The sequence below is a fragment of the Podarcis vaucheri genome (assembly GCF_965113315.1).
Source record: "Podarcis vaucheri genome assembly, chromosome: 13".
NCBI classification, from domain to species: domain Eukaryota; kingdom Metazoa; phylum Chordata; class Lepidosauria; order Squamata; family Lacertidae; genus Podarcis; species Podarcis vaucheri.
This window is the reverse complement of record NC_138751.1, coordinates 23,436,690-23,453,419: the sequence shown is the minus strand read 5'-3', so window position 1 is coordinate 23,453,419 and position 16,730 is coordinate 23,436,690. Positions and strand designations below refer to the sequence as shown.

At 40.0% G+C, this 16,730-nt stretch overlaps 1 protein-coding gene across 1 annotated transcript; it reads left to right on the top strand.

The window, feature by feature from the left end:
- Positions 1 to 6,074: 6,074 nt before the first annotated feature.
- On the top strand, positions 6,075 to 13,697 carry LOC309516531 (vomeronasal type-2 receptor 26-like; the record flags this gene model as incomplete). The annotated part of the gene is made up of 4 exons (XM_082195293.1): positions 6,075 to 6,794; positions 9,158 to 9,385; positions 10,947 to 11,073; positions 12,796 to 13,697. 4 exons carry the CDS (start codon positions 6,075 to 6,077, stop codon positions 13,695 to 13,697), a joined length of 1,977 nt encoding a protein of 658 aa, XP_082051419.1.
- Positions 13,698 to 16,730: the final 3,033 nt, after the last annotated feature.

The window sequence follows — 16,730 nt, the reverse complement described above, 5'->3', positions numbered from 1 at the left end:
TTCTCCTCTTCCTCCTTCAGGTATTTAAAACATATATTCCATCCACAATCACACTGTAATACACTTTATTGTAATATGCTATATTGGAAGCCTCCCTGTGATCCTCAAATGAATAGTGATATAAAAATTTAATGAAATAATAATACAGTCGTACCTTGGTTGATGAACACCTTAGCATTCAAACGTTTTGGTTCCCGAATGCCGCAAATCTGGAAGTGAGTGTTGTTGAGATTTGTGAGAAACTGCAGCTTTGAAGTGGACAATTAGTGAGTTGGCAAGAAGCCAAATTAAACAAGAGTACATGCGAAAGTCTGCTTGGAGATAGGGAAGCCTAGCAAAAGGTGATGATTGGCTAAAAGTTTTCCCTTATAAGCAGCATGACACAGTAGTTTGGTGTTAGAGTTCAGAGGTTGGTGTGTTAAGTTTGAATCGAGTCTGTGTATATAATAACTTGCACAAAGCTGTGCTATACTCTGTATATAATGAAAGCAAATACAAATCAAGTTACTGTTCAGCACGTTATGTTCCTGAGTCGTCATCCTGGACTACACAGACTAAGCAGCCAGTAGCAGAGAGTTTTGGTTGAGATCTATCAACAAGTGTTTAAGTTTGTGAATGTTCTTTTGGAAGCCAAACGTCTGATGGGGCTTCTGTGACTTCCAGTTGGCTGCAGGAAGCTCCTGCAGAAGCCGTGCGTTGAACGGACTTCAGGAATGGATTCCATTCAGCTTCCAAGGTATGACTGTAGTAATAGTAGTAGTAGTAGTAGTAGCCTGACAGGATTGCTTTGTAAGGATTGCTGAGATACAGTGGTACCTCGGGTTAAGAACTTAATTCGTTCTGGAGGTCCATTCTTAACCTGAAACTGTTCTTAACCTGAAGCACCACTTTAGCTAATGGGGCCTCCCACTGCTGCTGCACCGCTGCTGCATGATTTCTCTTCTCATCCTGAAGCAAAGTTCTTAACCTGAGGTACTACTTCTGGGTTAGCGGAGTCTGTAACCCGAAGCATCTGTAACCCGAGGTACCACTATATATCAAACATGTTTTCTTCTCTTCTTCTGATGCAAGTCGTGTATTGTACAATGCAATACTCTTGGGAGATTAGTCTGGAACCTTTAATTATCACAAATTACTCAGGGACATAATCCATCTGCTCAAGCCTCCTATGGATTTCTGGAGCTCACAAGCAGAATCAATAACACAGTCTGAAAGTTGATAAAAAATACCCAGTCCTATTAAGTGCTGGTGTGTTGGTTGGTGAACAGGCAGAGCTGCAGCTGCCCGCCTGATCTTCAGTGATGTATCCAGTCTGGTAGCCGATAATAGATCATTTCCAGGCATTCTTTTTGATGAATTCACCCAAGATGATAGGGGTATTTGCTTTTCTGCTTCTCATTTTGGGTCTCCCTCAACTTGACTGCAAGGCGCCAGCTCCTATGTGCACCATGATTGATCCATTCCTGGTCCCACACCAGTATTATAAGAAAGGGGATATAAACATTGACATGATTGCCTCACTAAACACCTTCATCTTTGATGAAATAGCATTCAACAACCAGCCAACAACAAAGATGACAGATGAACTTATGTAAGGAATTATGTAAGGCTGAATAGAATCACATATGTTATACAAGCAGCAACATGATCAGAGAACAGGAGTTTTTTTGTATTTAGGTTTAATAGCAGGTTTATTAAAATTGTGTATGGTTTTTCCTTTACATGATGTGTTTGACATTTCTGTGATTTATTTTTTTTTGCTTACGTTGCTTTCTTATTCTTCATGACCACTCTATATTCCACATTTTCCTCATTCACCTCATATTATTTAATGGCCTTCACAATCCCTTCCTATTTCTTCTAATAAGTATTACAATACATTGATATGAAATTAAAAAGCAGGGTATAATAGAAGAAGTTTTTAGAAGGGTGAGACAAAAGAAAGGAAGGTATCATTACATATAGATGGATTAATTAAAATCAGTTATAAGGGGTTATTTCATCTGACATTTTTATTCCAAAATTGAATGGGAAAGGCACATCTCTCCATAAACCTGTTTTGAAGATTATATTTTATAGTATTTCTATTGTATGTCAGCTTTATCACCATAATATTATCTCAAGTTTTCTTCAGCCATTCTATAGTTATGGGGGAATTCTCCATTGCTGGGCTATACATAGTTTTACCATTGTCAAAATGTTTATTGCTAGTTGTAGATCAGCATTTATAACTTCAGAATGCATGCAAAGGAGGACTGTTTTGGGGGATCATGGTAATACATAATCATGCAGAATTGTAGTCTCCAAATGTATTGTTTTAACACAGTTCCAAAATATGTATAAAGTCTGCAGTAGTTCTTTTACATCTCCAACAGTACATATTTTGACTGCATCTTTTGCTCAGTTTATGTTGAGAAAGATACCATTGAAATATTTCCTTATTTCCCCCCTTTAAATTAATGCACTCTAGCATAGCTGGAATATTTTTAAATACCAAGCAACCTTCTGCCTGTGACATTGTTAAACTTAATTTCATTACACACCATTCCTATTTCTTCATATTTGATGGTTGTGTTTCTGCCCTTTTTATCTGGGAGATAAGCATATTTTGTACTAACATCTTTTCTATCAATATGTGGAGTATTCCATGCCTTATCTGCAGTTGTTCCATGATGGAACCAATCCTCTACACAAGAAGCTGGCATAAAGCACCCCAATGTAAATTAAGCCAGAATAAAGTTCTGTGCTTAAAACTGGTGGTGCAAAAACAAACCTTTAAAATAGGTTTCTATGCTGGGTTTCCAGGTTATGTGACCAATCAGAAAGGACCTAGGATCCAGCCTCTACACTCCCCGCAATCCTACCTACTCCATATTTGCACAACACTTATTTTGGATACTTGCAATGACCTTGGTTCAGTCAGCTAAGCCCTGCCTGACATGGAATAAGCCAGTTACACTGACATATCTTTGGCTGAGCTGGGGTTGTTGGGGACTTAATATTCGTGAGCTAGGAATCAGCTCATGAGCCAGCCCAAAATCATGAAAATGAGATTTCTAATTTTACATGGCATTAAACACAGGCACAGCTGGGCAGTGTAAGTCCTAGAAAAGGGGCACCCCGGGAGTATACCATGGCAAGACCAGGGAGGGGGTGGACTTAGCCTGGATTCTAAACCCTTTCAGCTAAGTTATGTGACCAGCAAATCCTGTATGAAACAATATTTTAAAAGCTTGTTTTCCTTCTACCAGGAACAGCCCCACTGTTACACAGGGTTTGAAACTGGTGTAACTTTGCTTAATTTACTTATACCTATATTCTAAACAAAATGCTTGTTTAACCTGGAGGTAGGCTGTATGAATTGTGTATTGCTTTGTAATGATTTGTTGGGTCTCTGGACCGTAATAAAGGTTGATGATGATAATTTACTTATACCAGCCAGGGCTGGATTTGGGTTTGATGAGGCCCTAAGCTACTGAAGGTAATGGGGCCCTTTATATGTCCAGCTGTCCTTTGTCAACAACCAACTGCCACTGTTTTTTGTGTTGAATATATGCTATATGGTAATTTATGGATCTAATATGTATTTAAAGCCATTTGCACATAAGAAAATATGTAGTTTATCAAAGTAATTGTTGAACTGAAATACAATTAAGAAGTATATTAATAGTGACATACAATTAAGAAGAAGTATTTGGGGGGGCAAGAGAATGGGGCCCTAAGCTATAGCTTGTTTGGCTTATATGTAAATCTGGCACTGACACCAGCTAACATCATCATCATCATTTACCCACCCTTCACCCAAAGCTCCCAGGGTGAGTTACAATAGTAAAACACAACATTAAAAACAGTATAAAACAATATACAGGAGCAAAAATAAGTTGGGTCCTAAAAATATACATCTCAGGTGTCAAAAGCCAGGGTAAAGAGGTGTATTTTGGCATTCACCAGAAACTGTGTAATGAAGGTGCCAGACACACCTCTGTGGGGAGGGAGTTCCGCAGCTTTTAGATTTTCAGCTTTTAGATTTCCATATATAGGGCTAGATCATTGTTTAAATATTGTTATTTATTTATTTATTTATTTATTTATTTATTTATTTATTTAGGATAAGGCCTTGTCAAATGCATTTTTGCCCAAAACACAATGGGCAGACTGAATAAATAAATGACTCATCCTTGTTCTGAAAAGGATGGTTGATCCTTTACTATTAATAATAACACACATGATACAATTCTTTTCTTTAGGACAAAGTCTAAGAACTACCAGCATATCCTGTCTCTGGTTTTTGCAGTGAATGAGATAAATAAAAACCTGAAGACCTTACTAAATGTCAGCCTTGGCTTTCACATTTATGACAGTTATCTAAATGCAAGAATGATCCATCAGAATACTTTGAAACTTCTTTCCAGCCAGAAAACAATTGTTCCCAACTTCAAATGTTTTAAGCAAAAGAATATGATAGCTGTCATCGGAGGACTTAGCTTTGAAATTTCCTTTTACATGACTACTCTTTTAGGCATCTACAAGATTCCACAGGTAGAACAAATCACCTGACATTATAAGTTTTCCATAGATTGTATTATGTTTATCCAATAAAATATGATAGTGAACTATTTGGACCTTCACAAATAGCTTCATTTCAGATGGTTTGTGGACTTGTTGCAGGGTCACTGAAGAAGATCTTATTGTATTGAGTGGTTGATTGGGCAAGCTGTGCCACCCACCCTTGTTGATGGTCTTCAGTTCCCATCAGCTCCAATGAGCTTTGCCAATAGATAGGGATATGATAGTTATATTGCAACAATTCTGGAGGATCATAGACTCCCTATCTCTGGGCTAGAAGATGCTCCCTCAAGTATCCTTAATCCAAACCATGTAGGGCTCTAATGGTAAGCACCAGCACTTTGAACTGTCCTTGTGACAATTTATTATCATGCTATTCCATATATGCAGCATATGTGTTCATATATTCAATTTTTGCCAAGCTTAGTAGCATAACTGCTGCTTTTACTGCTAAGTAGTGTTAGGAACTAAGACAATGTGGGAAGGTGTATGAAGTGCTTACTTCCTATGGCAGAGAATCACAATTGTTGATACATAGAAAACCTGCAAACTGTCAGGGACTTGGCAGCTTGACCCTTCCAGTGAGGAGGAAGACAGTTTAGAATTACAACAGGGGTTTGAGCGAGGTCACAGCCCTGAGGCAGATGAGGGGGAAAGTTGGGAAATAATGGGAGCGGAGGAAGGAGAGGAGCACCGGAGGGGTGACAGCAGACAGACACAGTGTCTTTAGAAAGCATTCCAGAACCCCTCTCTCCCAGGACCCAGCAATCCTTGAAAGTAGGAGAGCAAAGAGCTCAAAGGCAGGGAGCACTTACTGTATCAGCACCTGTAGAGGAGATTATGTGATTGACGAATGAGGACATGGAAGAGACGGGGGTGGAGATTCACTTGGGACAATGCCATTATCCACATTTTAACATATTTTTAATCTTTTGTTGGAAGCCCCCCAGAGTGACTGGGGAATCCCAGCCAGATGGGCAGGGTATAAATTATTATTATTATTATTATTATTATTATTATTATTATTATTATTATTAAAGGCTGGGTGCTATAGCCTCTCTCTGTAAATACTGAATCAAAAGTGGACGGTAAGAAACATTTCCCTGTCTTTGTACGTTCCTGGCAACCAGCCGTGGGAGTTGCTGGCAGCAGCCTGACACAAACTAATTGACATTTCACCTGCATGCCACAAACAAAAAGATAGAGTATGAATTTCTGAAAGTATGACATTTAGCATAAAATGAACTGAATTAATCCCCTTAAGGAAGGGGGAAATGCGGTGCTATTACATTATTAATCTAATTGCATAATGTCATTGTATGATTATTTTTTGATGAATGTATAATTTTTATTTGGCTTAGATTGCCTACTGTGTGAATGCTCCAGAGATGGATGATAAAAGCCAGCTCCCTCCATTCTACCGGATGGTGCCCAATGAAGAGTATCAGTATGCAGGGATTGTCAAGCTTCTTCTTCATTTCCAATGGACGTGGGTTGGGATCCTCACAATGGAGAATGATAATGGAGAGAAATTTCTGCAGACTTTAATGCCAATGCTTTTGAAGCATGGAATCTGCACAGCCCTCAATGAAAAAATACCAGCCACAACTCATGCTGTAGAGACATTGAGTTCATTTGACTCTATCCTGGACAAGGCCAGTTATCTATCCAATTCTGAAGTCAATGTATTGATAGTAAATGCAGAAACTGGTGTCATGACATATTTGACATGGGTAATGCTTATATATGCAATGCTGAAAGATATAAAAGTGACATCCATCAGTAAAGTGTGGATAACAACGGCCCAGTGGGATTTCTCAGCTGACGTGATGCACAGGGCTTTTGACATACAGGTGTTTCATGGTTCATTATCTCTTGCAATACACTCAAATGAAGACTTGGGTTTCAGAAAATTCCTTCAGGTCTTACATGCTAAGACGTCCAAAGACAATGATTTTTTGAGGATCTTCTGGCAGCAAGCATTCAACTGCTCATTTCCTGATTCTAAGGAGGAAGAGATGAGATCAGTAACTTGCACTGGTGAAGAGAAGCTGAACAGTCTCCCAGGGACTCTCTTTGAAATAAGTATGACTGGCCAAAGCTATAGCATCTACAATGCAGTTCATGCCATAGCACATAGTTTACAGAAAATGTACTCATCCAGGCAAAAACACAGAGCAATGTTGGACAGAAGTAGATTGGATCTTCCAGAAGTGCAACCTTGGCAGGTAATTTTCGTATGAAAACTAGCTCTCCTATAATATGTAGTTTGTTGTGTGATGACACACAATTCAGGAAATTCAGATCCATGTACTATGTTCCTTATTCCGTGAATACACTGGTCACTCCTGTTCCCAGACCTCTTTCCTTACCTGCCACCTGAAAGCACAGCAGAAGTCATCAATCTGTTGAAGGTCAATTCATTTCCCACTCCCCTCAAAAGTTATTGATGCTAATTAATGAAGATTCAGGAATTCTATGTCACTATAGGTTGATGAATGAAGAAAGATCTGTTAAGAGAGAATAAGAAAAAGAGCTTGTATCATAGTGCCATGTTGACACTGAAAGCGTCTTCTAGGGACACATCTCTGTAAAGTTACATTTTAAGTGTATGAATAAGGAGGGTAATGTTTGCCATCTGATATATGCTGGATGGGATAGATTTTATAAGTGAATGAGCTATTCTCAAAGTAAATATTTCTGAAATGAAGTGGTATAATAATAATAATAATAATAATAATAATAATAATAATAATAATAATAATAATTTATTTGTACCCCGCCCATCTGGCTGGGCTTCCCCAGCCACTCTGGGCGGCTTCCAAAGAAAAATATTAAAATACTCTAATGCATCAAACATTAAAAGCTTCCCTAAACAGGGCTGCCTTCAGATGTCTTCTAAAAGTCTGGTAGTTGTTGTTCTCTTTGACATCTGGTGGGAGGGTGTTCCACAGGGAGGGCGTCACTACTGAGAAGGCCCTCTCCCTTGTTCCCTGTAACTTGGCTTCTCGCAGTGAGGGAACCGCCAGAAGGCCCTCAGAGCTGGACCTCAATGTCCGGGTAGAACGATGGGGGTGGAGACGCTCCTTCAGGCATACAGGACTGAGGCCGTTTAGGGCTTTAAAGGTCAGCACCAATACTTTGAATTGTGCTCGGAAACGTACTGGGAGCCAATGTAGGTCTTTTAATAGCAGTGTTATGTGGTCTCGGCAGCTACTCCCAGTCACCAGTCTAGCTGCCACATTCTGGATTAGTTGTAGTTTCCCAGTCACCTTCAAAGGTAGCCCCACATAGAGCGCATTGCAGTAGTCCAAGCGGGAGATAACCAGAGCATGCACCACTCTGGCGAGACAGTCTGCAGACAGATAGGGTCTCAGCCTACGTACCAGATGGAGCTGGTAAACAGCTGCCCTGGACACAGATTTGACCTGTGCCTCCATGGACAGCTGCAAGTCCAAAATGACTCCCAGGCTGCGCACCTGGTCCTTCAGGAGCACAGTTACCCCATTCAGGACCAGGGAATCCTCCACACCTGCCCGCCTCCTGTCCCCCAAGAACAGTACTTCTGTCTTGTCAGGATTCAACCTCAATCTGTTAGCCGCCATCCAACCTCCAACCGCCTCCAGACACTCAAACAGGATCTTCACCGCCTTCACTGGTTCTGAATTGAAAGAGAGGTAGAGCTGGATATCATCCGCATACTGATGAACACCCAGCCCAACCCCCCTGATGATCTCTCCCAGCTATTAAATAATGTTTAATAGCTTTTTCATGGACATTAGAGGAAGTGGGAGTGGAGAAAGAAGAACTGAAATCAGTGGGCCATTGGTTAGGGCACTGAACATTCCTAATAATTTTGGGTTGAGTATCTGTGATCTTTCCATTTTCCTAATACAAAAATACTTGTTTTGTAACAGGTTTTTTTTTTTTTAAAGGCACACACTATGGCAACTTTCCCTTTCCTTGGAGCTGTTCCCAGAGTAAAACTCTATTTTTAAAAACCAGTTAATAAAGCGGTAGTCTTTTATTAAGCCAGTTCCCACTCCACTTCTGATCTTGCTTTGCATGGCATGCTTTGCAGCCTGGGGTTGAAGCCCCAGCAACCATCTGCCTTAAGAACAAATTGCCGTCCACATGCAGTGTCCTGTGCATGACAACACGGAGGGTGGGGCAACTGAGCGCATTTAGGCCCAGAATGCTCCTGCTCTCATTCTTCTTTTTGCCATTCCACATACTGACCTTCCCTGTAGTGTGGCTGGGGTGGTCACTTTAGGACAAAGTAGGATTTTTTTTTTGTTCCTTATTAAGCAATCTATCACTTTGCAGAGAAGACAGGATCTTCTCCATCTGTTCACACCTCCTTTGGACCTAGGTGATCTGGAATGTGTTTCTGCCTCCTGAAAGGTGGGTATGGTAGGCAGAGCATCCCCTTCTGTAGAAATTCATTTTGTTAGTTTGGGCTTAGTTCTCCAATCTGTTAAAATCATTTTGAATCATGATCCTGCCTTCTGCAGCATTAGATATCCCTCCCATTTTGGTGTCATCTGCAAATTTGATGTTTTGTTTTTGCCTTTGCCACTTTTCATTCTAGCTTCATTCTCTCCTAAGGAGTACCTCATTCAACAATGGTGCTGGAGACACTGTTTCTTTAAATGAGAATGGTGAATTGGCAGCGGGATTTGATATTATAAACTGGGTTACCTTCCCAAACCAATCTTTTTCACGAGTGAAAGTGGGAGAGATGGATCCATACACAACACAGGGTCAAACATTCACCATTAATGAAGGGGCTGTCATATGGCACAGGACATTTAATCAGGTAGGATAAAAATAAAGGTACAAGAGAAAATATTAGTTGGGCATAGTCTTTGGTATCCAATTCTCTCACAAAAAGATACTTGGTTATGCCTATGAGAGAACCTGAAGAATGATTTATAAAGGAAATATTATTAATTGAAATTAATATTATTGTTATTTTATCACTATTTACAGGATCAGAAAACTTCTAGCTTGCAGACCTAATTTTGCTCATGAAGCCATTCCTCACTAATGATGCCACACCTATTCTACATTATGTCAGATGTGATGTCAGGTCAGGGACTGATGTGGCTACAAAGGAACAGTTAAGATTGTAAAGTCAGCTACCAGCTGTTCCTTTTCTTGAGCAAGCCACACTCTCTGTTGGCTGATGGGCAGTGGTATCATGCCTTAGTCAAGTGCACAACGCTGTTTGCACTGAAACTACTTGCTAACAACTGCGTTTCCTCTATGTTTTAGCAGCAATTTCAGTGGGAACAGTTTGGGCCAAGAGGAAAAGGAGGCAATTATATTGATACAAGTACAGTGGTACCTCAGGTTACATACGCTTCAGGTTACATACGCTTCAGGTTACAGACTCCACTAACCCAGAAATAGTACCTCGGGTTAAGAACTTTGCTTCAGGATGAGAACAGAAATCGTGCAGCAGCAGCGCGGTGGCAGCACGAGGCCCCATTAGCTAAAGTGGTGCTTCAGGTTAAGAACAGTTTCAGGTTAAGAACAGACCTCCAGAATGAATTAAGTACTTAACCCGAGGTACCACTGTAGTATCATTTCCAGTATTTTTCAAGATAATAGTGCTTCATTAAGGAATAATTGAATGAGAGGGATTGTGCATATCTACTGTCATTTATTGGATGACTTGCTCCAAAAGGAGCCACTACTCAATGATCCTTAGAATTGTACCAGTAGAGTATTTTCATTGGACTGTTTGGATGCTGAAGCTTATTAATAGTGATACAGCATGTGATAAGCTTCTTCAGAATGTGAGTCCCATTGTTACTGAGTATGAAGTCAACAACCTCCTTGTAGGGAATTTATTTTAAAGGTATCAAAATGTTATGCCAAAAGTATTGCTCACAATTCAGTGAACTGGGTTCACGTTCCTTCATTATAGGATAACATCTCTGGTTAAAACTTCTTGGAATTTACTTACTGAGATTCATGACTATGACATCTACTCCAAATGTGACAGTCAAGTGTGGTTTGCTTAGTTAATCTAGGCTCAGAATCACCCAGCTTCTGAGCAACTCAGTCAAGAGCGCTAACAACGATCATAAGATCATAACTATTTTCAAAGCCGTTATGTTCTGTTTAAAGCATTCCTTTAAAATGGTTGACTCCTTTAAAGTAGCTGATTTTTTTGCAATGCAAACTTAGCTATGTCTACTCAGATATAAGTCCCATTTAGTTCAAGGTGTCTCAGGAATTTGTAAATAGAACTGCAGCCTTAGAAACCTCATGGCCCATGATAAGCAACACCATAGTATTAATTTAAAACACCATAGTATTAATTTATTGATTAGATACCAGAGCAATTATTCTCCTCTTTTTGTGGATAGATCCTGCCAACTGCTAAGTGTAATGATAATTGCCTTCCTGGATACAGCAGAAAAAAGAAAGAGGGGAAGCCATTCTGTTGCTATGATTGTGTACCATGTCCAGATGGGAAGATTTCGGACCAAAAGGGTAGGAAACAATATGTTCAATTTCGTGAGCATAAATTTTTCTTCATTTTTCTTCTGCCTCCGGTTCATCTTTCCCAAAAGAATGGTGATGATCCAGTTAGAACACAAATTGATAATTTGTTATACACAGTACAAATGTATCGAATAAACAACCGGACTTCTTACCCCTGTATGTTAGCACAAAACCTTATATGTTCAAAATAAGCCTCATACATCAAATATATAGTGATTTATTTCCATTTTTACTGTACTGTTGTACAATTTGATTATGCTTCCACCAGCTAAGCAATAAAGGATTTGAATTTGATTAATATTAGAACCATCGTAGCAGTAATTGATCAATTTTGCTTCTTTTTCATTCCATCAGGTTATAAATATTATTTTATAAGTCTGAGGAATGATAATAAATATCCCAAACAAGCTTTTTTGACACATGTATTTCTGATGTATCATCTGCAGCTCAAGAACAGTGGTATTTACAATGTTAGCAGTGAACACCATGAACCTTAGGAGGGTCTTTTTAAAAAAATCTTTTTTTTTAAAGTTGAAACGGTCCTAAGAATAGACTAAACAGACAACTAGTGGATCAACTGCTTGTGTTTGAGAAAAAGATGTAGAGTTTTTGTTATACATATGTATTGCCTCTTACATGAGGGTTCGGTTGTGTGGTCCACACATAAACAAAAAAATAAGTAAAGCCAAGAATGCCCTGCAAGGTGGAGTGCTGTTTACCTGTCTATGGGAAGGTGGCATGAGGGCTCCAGCAGCGTCATAGAGACCTCACCCCTGCCTTCCTCTAGACTGGTAAGTGAGGTACCAGGCTTTGAAGAGGAGGCACAAGGACTCTATCACACTTCTAGAGCCTTTATGCCTCCTTCTCAAAGTCCAGTGCCTCACTTACCCAGTTTTGGGAACACAGCGCAAGGGCTCTGGTATGTTGCCAAAGCCCACACATTGCCTTCTCAAAGTCAAGTAAGCCTATGATTGCAGCTGTGGGTGGGTGGGGTGTAGAAAATACATAAAGGGAGAGTGACTTGTCTCCACTCTCCATTTATTTATTATTCCCCATCCACGCAAAGCTGCAATCACATTAGTATACTAAGTGTAAGATGTGAATTGCCTACATATGCTTAAGGGCTGTACAACTCCCTTCACCATAAGGCTCAGGTTCTGTCCCCCAAAGGGATGCTAGATACAATAAAGGGAGCAATAAAGGAAAACAGCCAGAGATCCACTGTATCCTAAGCTGGATACATCCTGCCTGACCTTGCAATAGGTTTGCCATCTACAGAGTCACTCTCAGTTGACATTTTTGCATTAGAGTTTGCTATAGTATTTCTGAGATGAAACTGGTGTCATGGACTCAGGAAGAATACAGTTGTACCTCGGGTTACATACGCTTCAGGTTACATACGCTTCAGGTTACAGACTCCGCTAACCCAGAACTAGTGCCTCGGGTTAAGAACTTTGTTTCAGGATGAGAACAGAAATCGTGCGGCGGTGGCACGGCAGTAGTGGGAGCTTCACTACTTCATAACCTGAAGTGGTGCTTCAGGTTAAGAACAATTTCAGGTTAAGAATGGACCTCCGGAACGAATTAAGTATGTAACCAGAGGTACCACTGTATATATATAGAGAGAGGGAGTATGTAAATAACTTTTGGGGTGGGAATGCAGTCTTTCTGATTACTAATTATTGAGGGATTTCCCCCCCTGTTTTTCAGACATGGATAACTGTTTCCAGTGCCCAAAAGATCAATTTCCAAACAGAAACAGAGATCAATGCCTCCCCAAGCGACCAAACTTCCTCTCTTTCACAGAAGCTTTAGGAATCTGTTCAGTTTTTTTCAGTTTGTCTTCTTCTTTCATCACAGCTTTGGTGCTAGGAATTTTCATCAAGCACAAGAATACTCCCATCGTCAAAGCCAACAATCGGGAACTTACATATTGTCAGCTAGTCTCCCTATTGCTCTGCTTCCTTTGTGCCTTGCTGTTCATTGGTCGGCCCAATGCAGTAACGTGCTACTTAAGACAAATTTCTTTTGCCATCATTTTCTCAGTGGCTGTTTCTACCATATTGGCAAAAACGATAACTGTGGTTGTGGCTTTCATGGCCACCAAACCGGGATCAAGAATGAGGAAATGGGTGGGGAAAGGTTTGGCCAATACTGTTCTTCTCGGCTGCTCCTTTATCCAAACTAATATTTGTGCTGTATGGCTCAGTACCACTCCTCCATTTCCAGATTTGGACATGGACTCTATAGCTGAAGAAATCATAGTGGAGTGCAATGAGGGATCCATAACAATGTTTTATTGTGTTCTAGGATACCTGGGATTTCTTGCCAGTATCAGCTTCACTGTGGCTTTCCTAGCCAGGAAGTTGCCAGACAGTTTCAATGAAGCCAAGTTCATCACTTTCAGCATGTTGGTGTTTTGCAGTGTTTGGTTGTCCTTTGTTCCAGCATACCTGAGCACTAAGGGAAAATACATGGTGGCTGTGGAGATCTTCTCCATTTTGTCCTCTAGTGCTGGATTACTTGGTTGTATCTTTGCCCCCAAATGCTATATAATTATCCTGAGGCCTTCCTTGAACAGCAGAGAACAGCTAATAAAGAGGAATATATAGGAACTGAAGGGTTAGGATAGTTATTCTTGCACTGTTATTCAGTTGTGAACTTTAATCAAAACAAACTCTTAAAACATGTTTTCAGGCTCTTGCATTTTCAAGTCTCCTTTTATTTTCAAACAGTTTTGCACTTTCAGTGTAGTTTATGTTGAACACCCAAAATATATTACACATGTATTACACATATATAATTAAACTTTGTATCTCTTAAAATGGACAGGTTTCAATGCTCTGTTCAGATATGTACATCACAGAATGTTTTGTGAAACAAGCCGTTGTATTCTTTGGTCAATAACTGAATGGGCAGCAAAAACAATGGTGTCTCATTCATCTCATGTTGCATACAAGAAACAAGAGACCCCGATTACAGGTTTCACTTGTTTTTTTATAGATTCACATACATACCTTAATGTCCCAGCTATGTAAAGATTACAGCCTAATTAAGAAACCTCCATCAGACACTTTTCAAAGGCTTTCTATTATACAAATCTGTTTGTGCTTAGCCCTCCCCAGTTCATTGTGTTCTCTTCAACTTTTGACACCCTGGCTCACCCACAATTTTGTGTGAAGCTTGTGGTGGACAGAGTTTCCTAGTGTCAATAACAGATTAAAATTAAAACATAAAAAATAGGAGTTCTTTTTTTGTTTTTCCCCTAAAAGATATTCTAAAAACAATTAAAAACGTCTTTTAAAAAATTAAATACTCTGATAGGTATTCCATAGAGAAGCAGATCTTTCACCTACCCACTGCCTGGAATATTTTTCAACTTGTTGACACATTCTAATGCCAAGAAGAGAATGTTTTCTGTTGAATTCCCTTCCTGCTATTAAATCAATATGACAAAATGTCAAAGTCATGCTAAGCCTGTTTTGATAACTAAAGACAAGTTGTTCGGAACTAACCATGAGAAAGAGATCATATGGAGGCTCCAGTATGAAAATGGAAAATAATTTATTAACAAGTTGATTTAGAGTAAATCATGGCATTAATTGGAACATATGATTTCTTGGTAAACCATGCTGAGAGGCAGCAAACATGTTTTTTCAGGGGGGTTTTCTGATGCAAGTAAAATCTTCCAGAATGCAATACGCTTGGAAGATGGCTCTGAACACTTCAATTATCACAAATTACCACATGTCACCATCCATCTTGCCAAACCCCATGTGGACTGTAGAGTTCACAAACAGAATTAATAGCATAGTCTGAAATCTATTATAAAATAGCTCTGTGCCATTTAGTAATGGGATGTTGGATGGACTGAAGCATTCAGTCAGGTATGTGGCAATTCCCATTGCAAAAGCATTTGGAGCCATGGATGTAAGCAAGTTGTAACAAGGCTGATGGTAGATAATAAATGGAACTGGGCATTGTCCAAGATGTTGGAGGAATTCCTTCTCCTGCTTCTTATTTTGTGGCTGCAACTTCCTCAAAGTGAATGTGAGACACCCACTGTTATGTGTACCTTGACAGATCCCTTCCAGCTCCCATACCAGTATAATCAGACAGGAGACATCACCATTGGAGCAATTGCTACTCAATATGTCTGCATGTTTGATGAAATTTCATTCAGCGAACACCCAGCAACAAAGTTTTTGGATGGACTTATGTAAGGTATACCCCTTACCCCAGCTCTACTGTGACAGCCCAGCTTAGAATTGCCTTATGTAGGTGATACAAGCACTGCAATGACCCAAAGCAGGCTGTGCAAGCATTTAGTCTTATTAGCAAGCTTTTAAAATCTATGTGGTTTTTGTTCTACATGTTGGCTTCAACCCTCATGTTGTCAGACATAATTCCTCAATTCTATTTTATTTTTTATTTCATAAAATTTATATACAGCTTGATTGTGAAAAGAAACTCAGTTTACAATAACTGTTTCATGAAAAAGAGCGATAAAATATCTGTAAAATAGTTATAAATAAATATTTTAAACCATAAACCAGTATTAAACTAAAAAAAAGATTCAAACACACACCAGCATTTTACTTATATGGGTAAAGGTAAAGGTAAAGGTACCCCTGCCCGAATGGGCCAGTCTTGACAGACTCTGGGGTTTGTGCGCCCATCTCACATCTATTGGCCGGGGGCCAGCGCTGTCCGCAGACACTTCCGGGTCACGTGGCCAGCGTGACAACGCTGCTCTGGCGAGCCAGAGCCGCACACGGAGCGCCGTTTACCTTCCCGCTGGTAAGCGGTACCTATTTATCTACTTGCCCCCGGGGGTGCTTTCGAACTGCTAGGTGGGCAGGCGCTGGGACCGAGCAGCGGGAGCGCACCCCGCCGCGGGGATTCGAACCGCCGACCTTTCGATCGGCAAGCCCTAGGTGCTGAGGCTTTAGGTTTGTCTTAACAAAAGATTTTTTTACAAGGTACCAAAAAAAGTCTAGTGAAGGAACCTGCCTGATATAAATAGATGTCCTTATAATTTTCATTCTTATTTCTACCTCACTTCTTAGTTTCAACAAGAGGTAAAGTCCTATTGATCCCTGTCTTCTAAAAATACAAACAATTCTGGTATATTATATGCATATACACTCCAGAGTTCCTGAAATAACCAGCACCTAAAATTTGCAGAGTTGCATAAAATATATATGTATTGATTATAAATATGCCACAGGAACAGAAATGCCTCAAAGAATTCCTCCTTCCATACAGAGCTTCTCGGGGGGTGCTAAGATTGACAGAGGGTCCTTTGGGTACTTCCTCTGCACAGAGAAGGGTGGCAGCCCAAGAGTGGGCACTCTCTGTATCAGCTCCTAAGTTGTGGAACTCTTTCCCCATTGGCACCCATCCTGTACCTTTATTATACAGTGTTTAGTGAATGCTGAAGATCCACCCCTTTACCCATTCTGGGACCTTTGACTGAAGAGAAGGCAAATTTTGCTGCTAGTAATGATATGAACATTTTAAACATGTTCATGAATTCCCAAACTGGAAACTTTGTGCCATAGGAGCCAACTCCTAGGCATTTAGGCCCCCTTTGCTCTCCCCAATAAAATATTTTAGGGAGCCAGTCCCCCCGCAAAGTTATG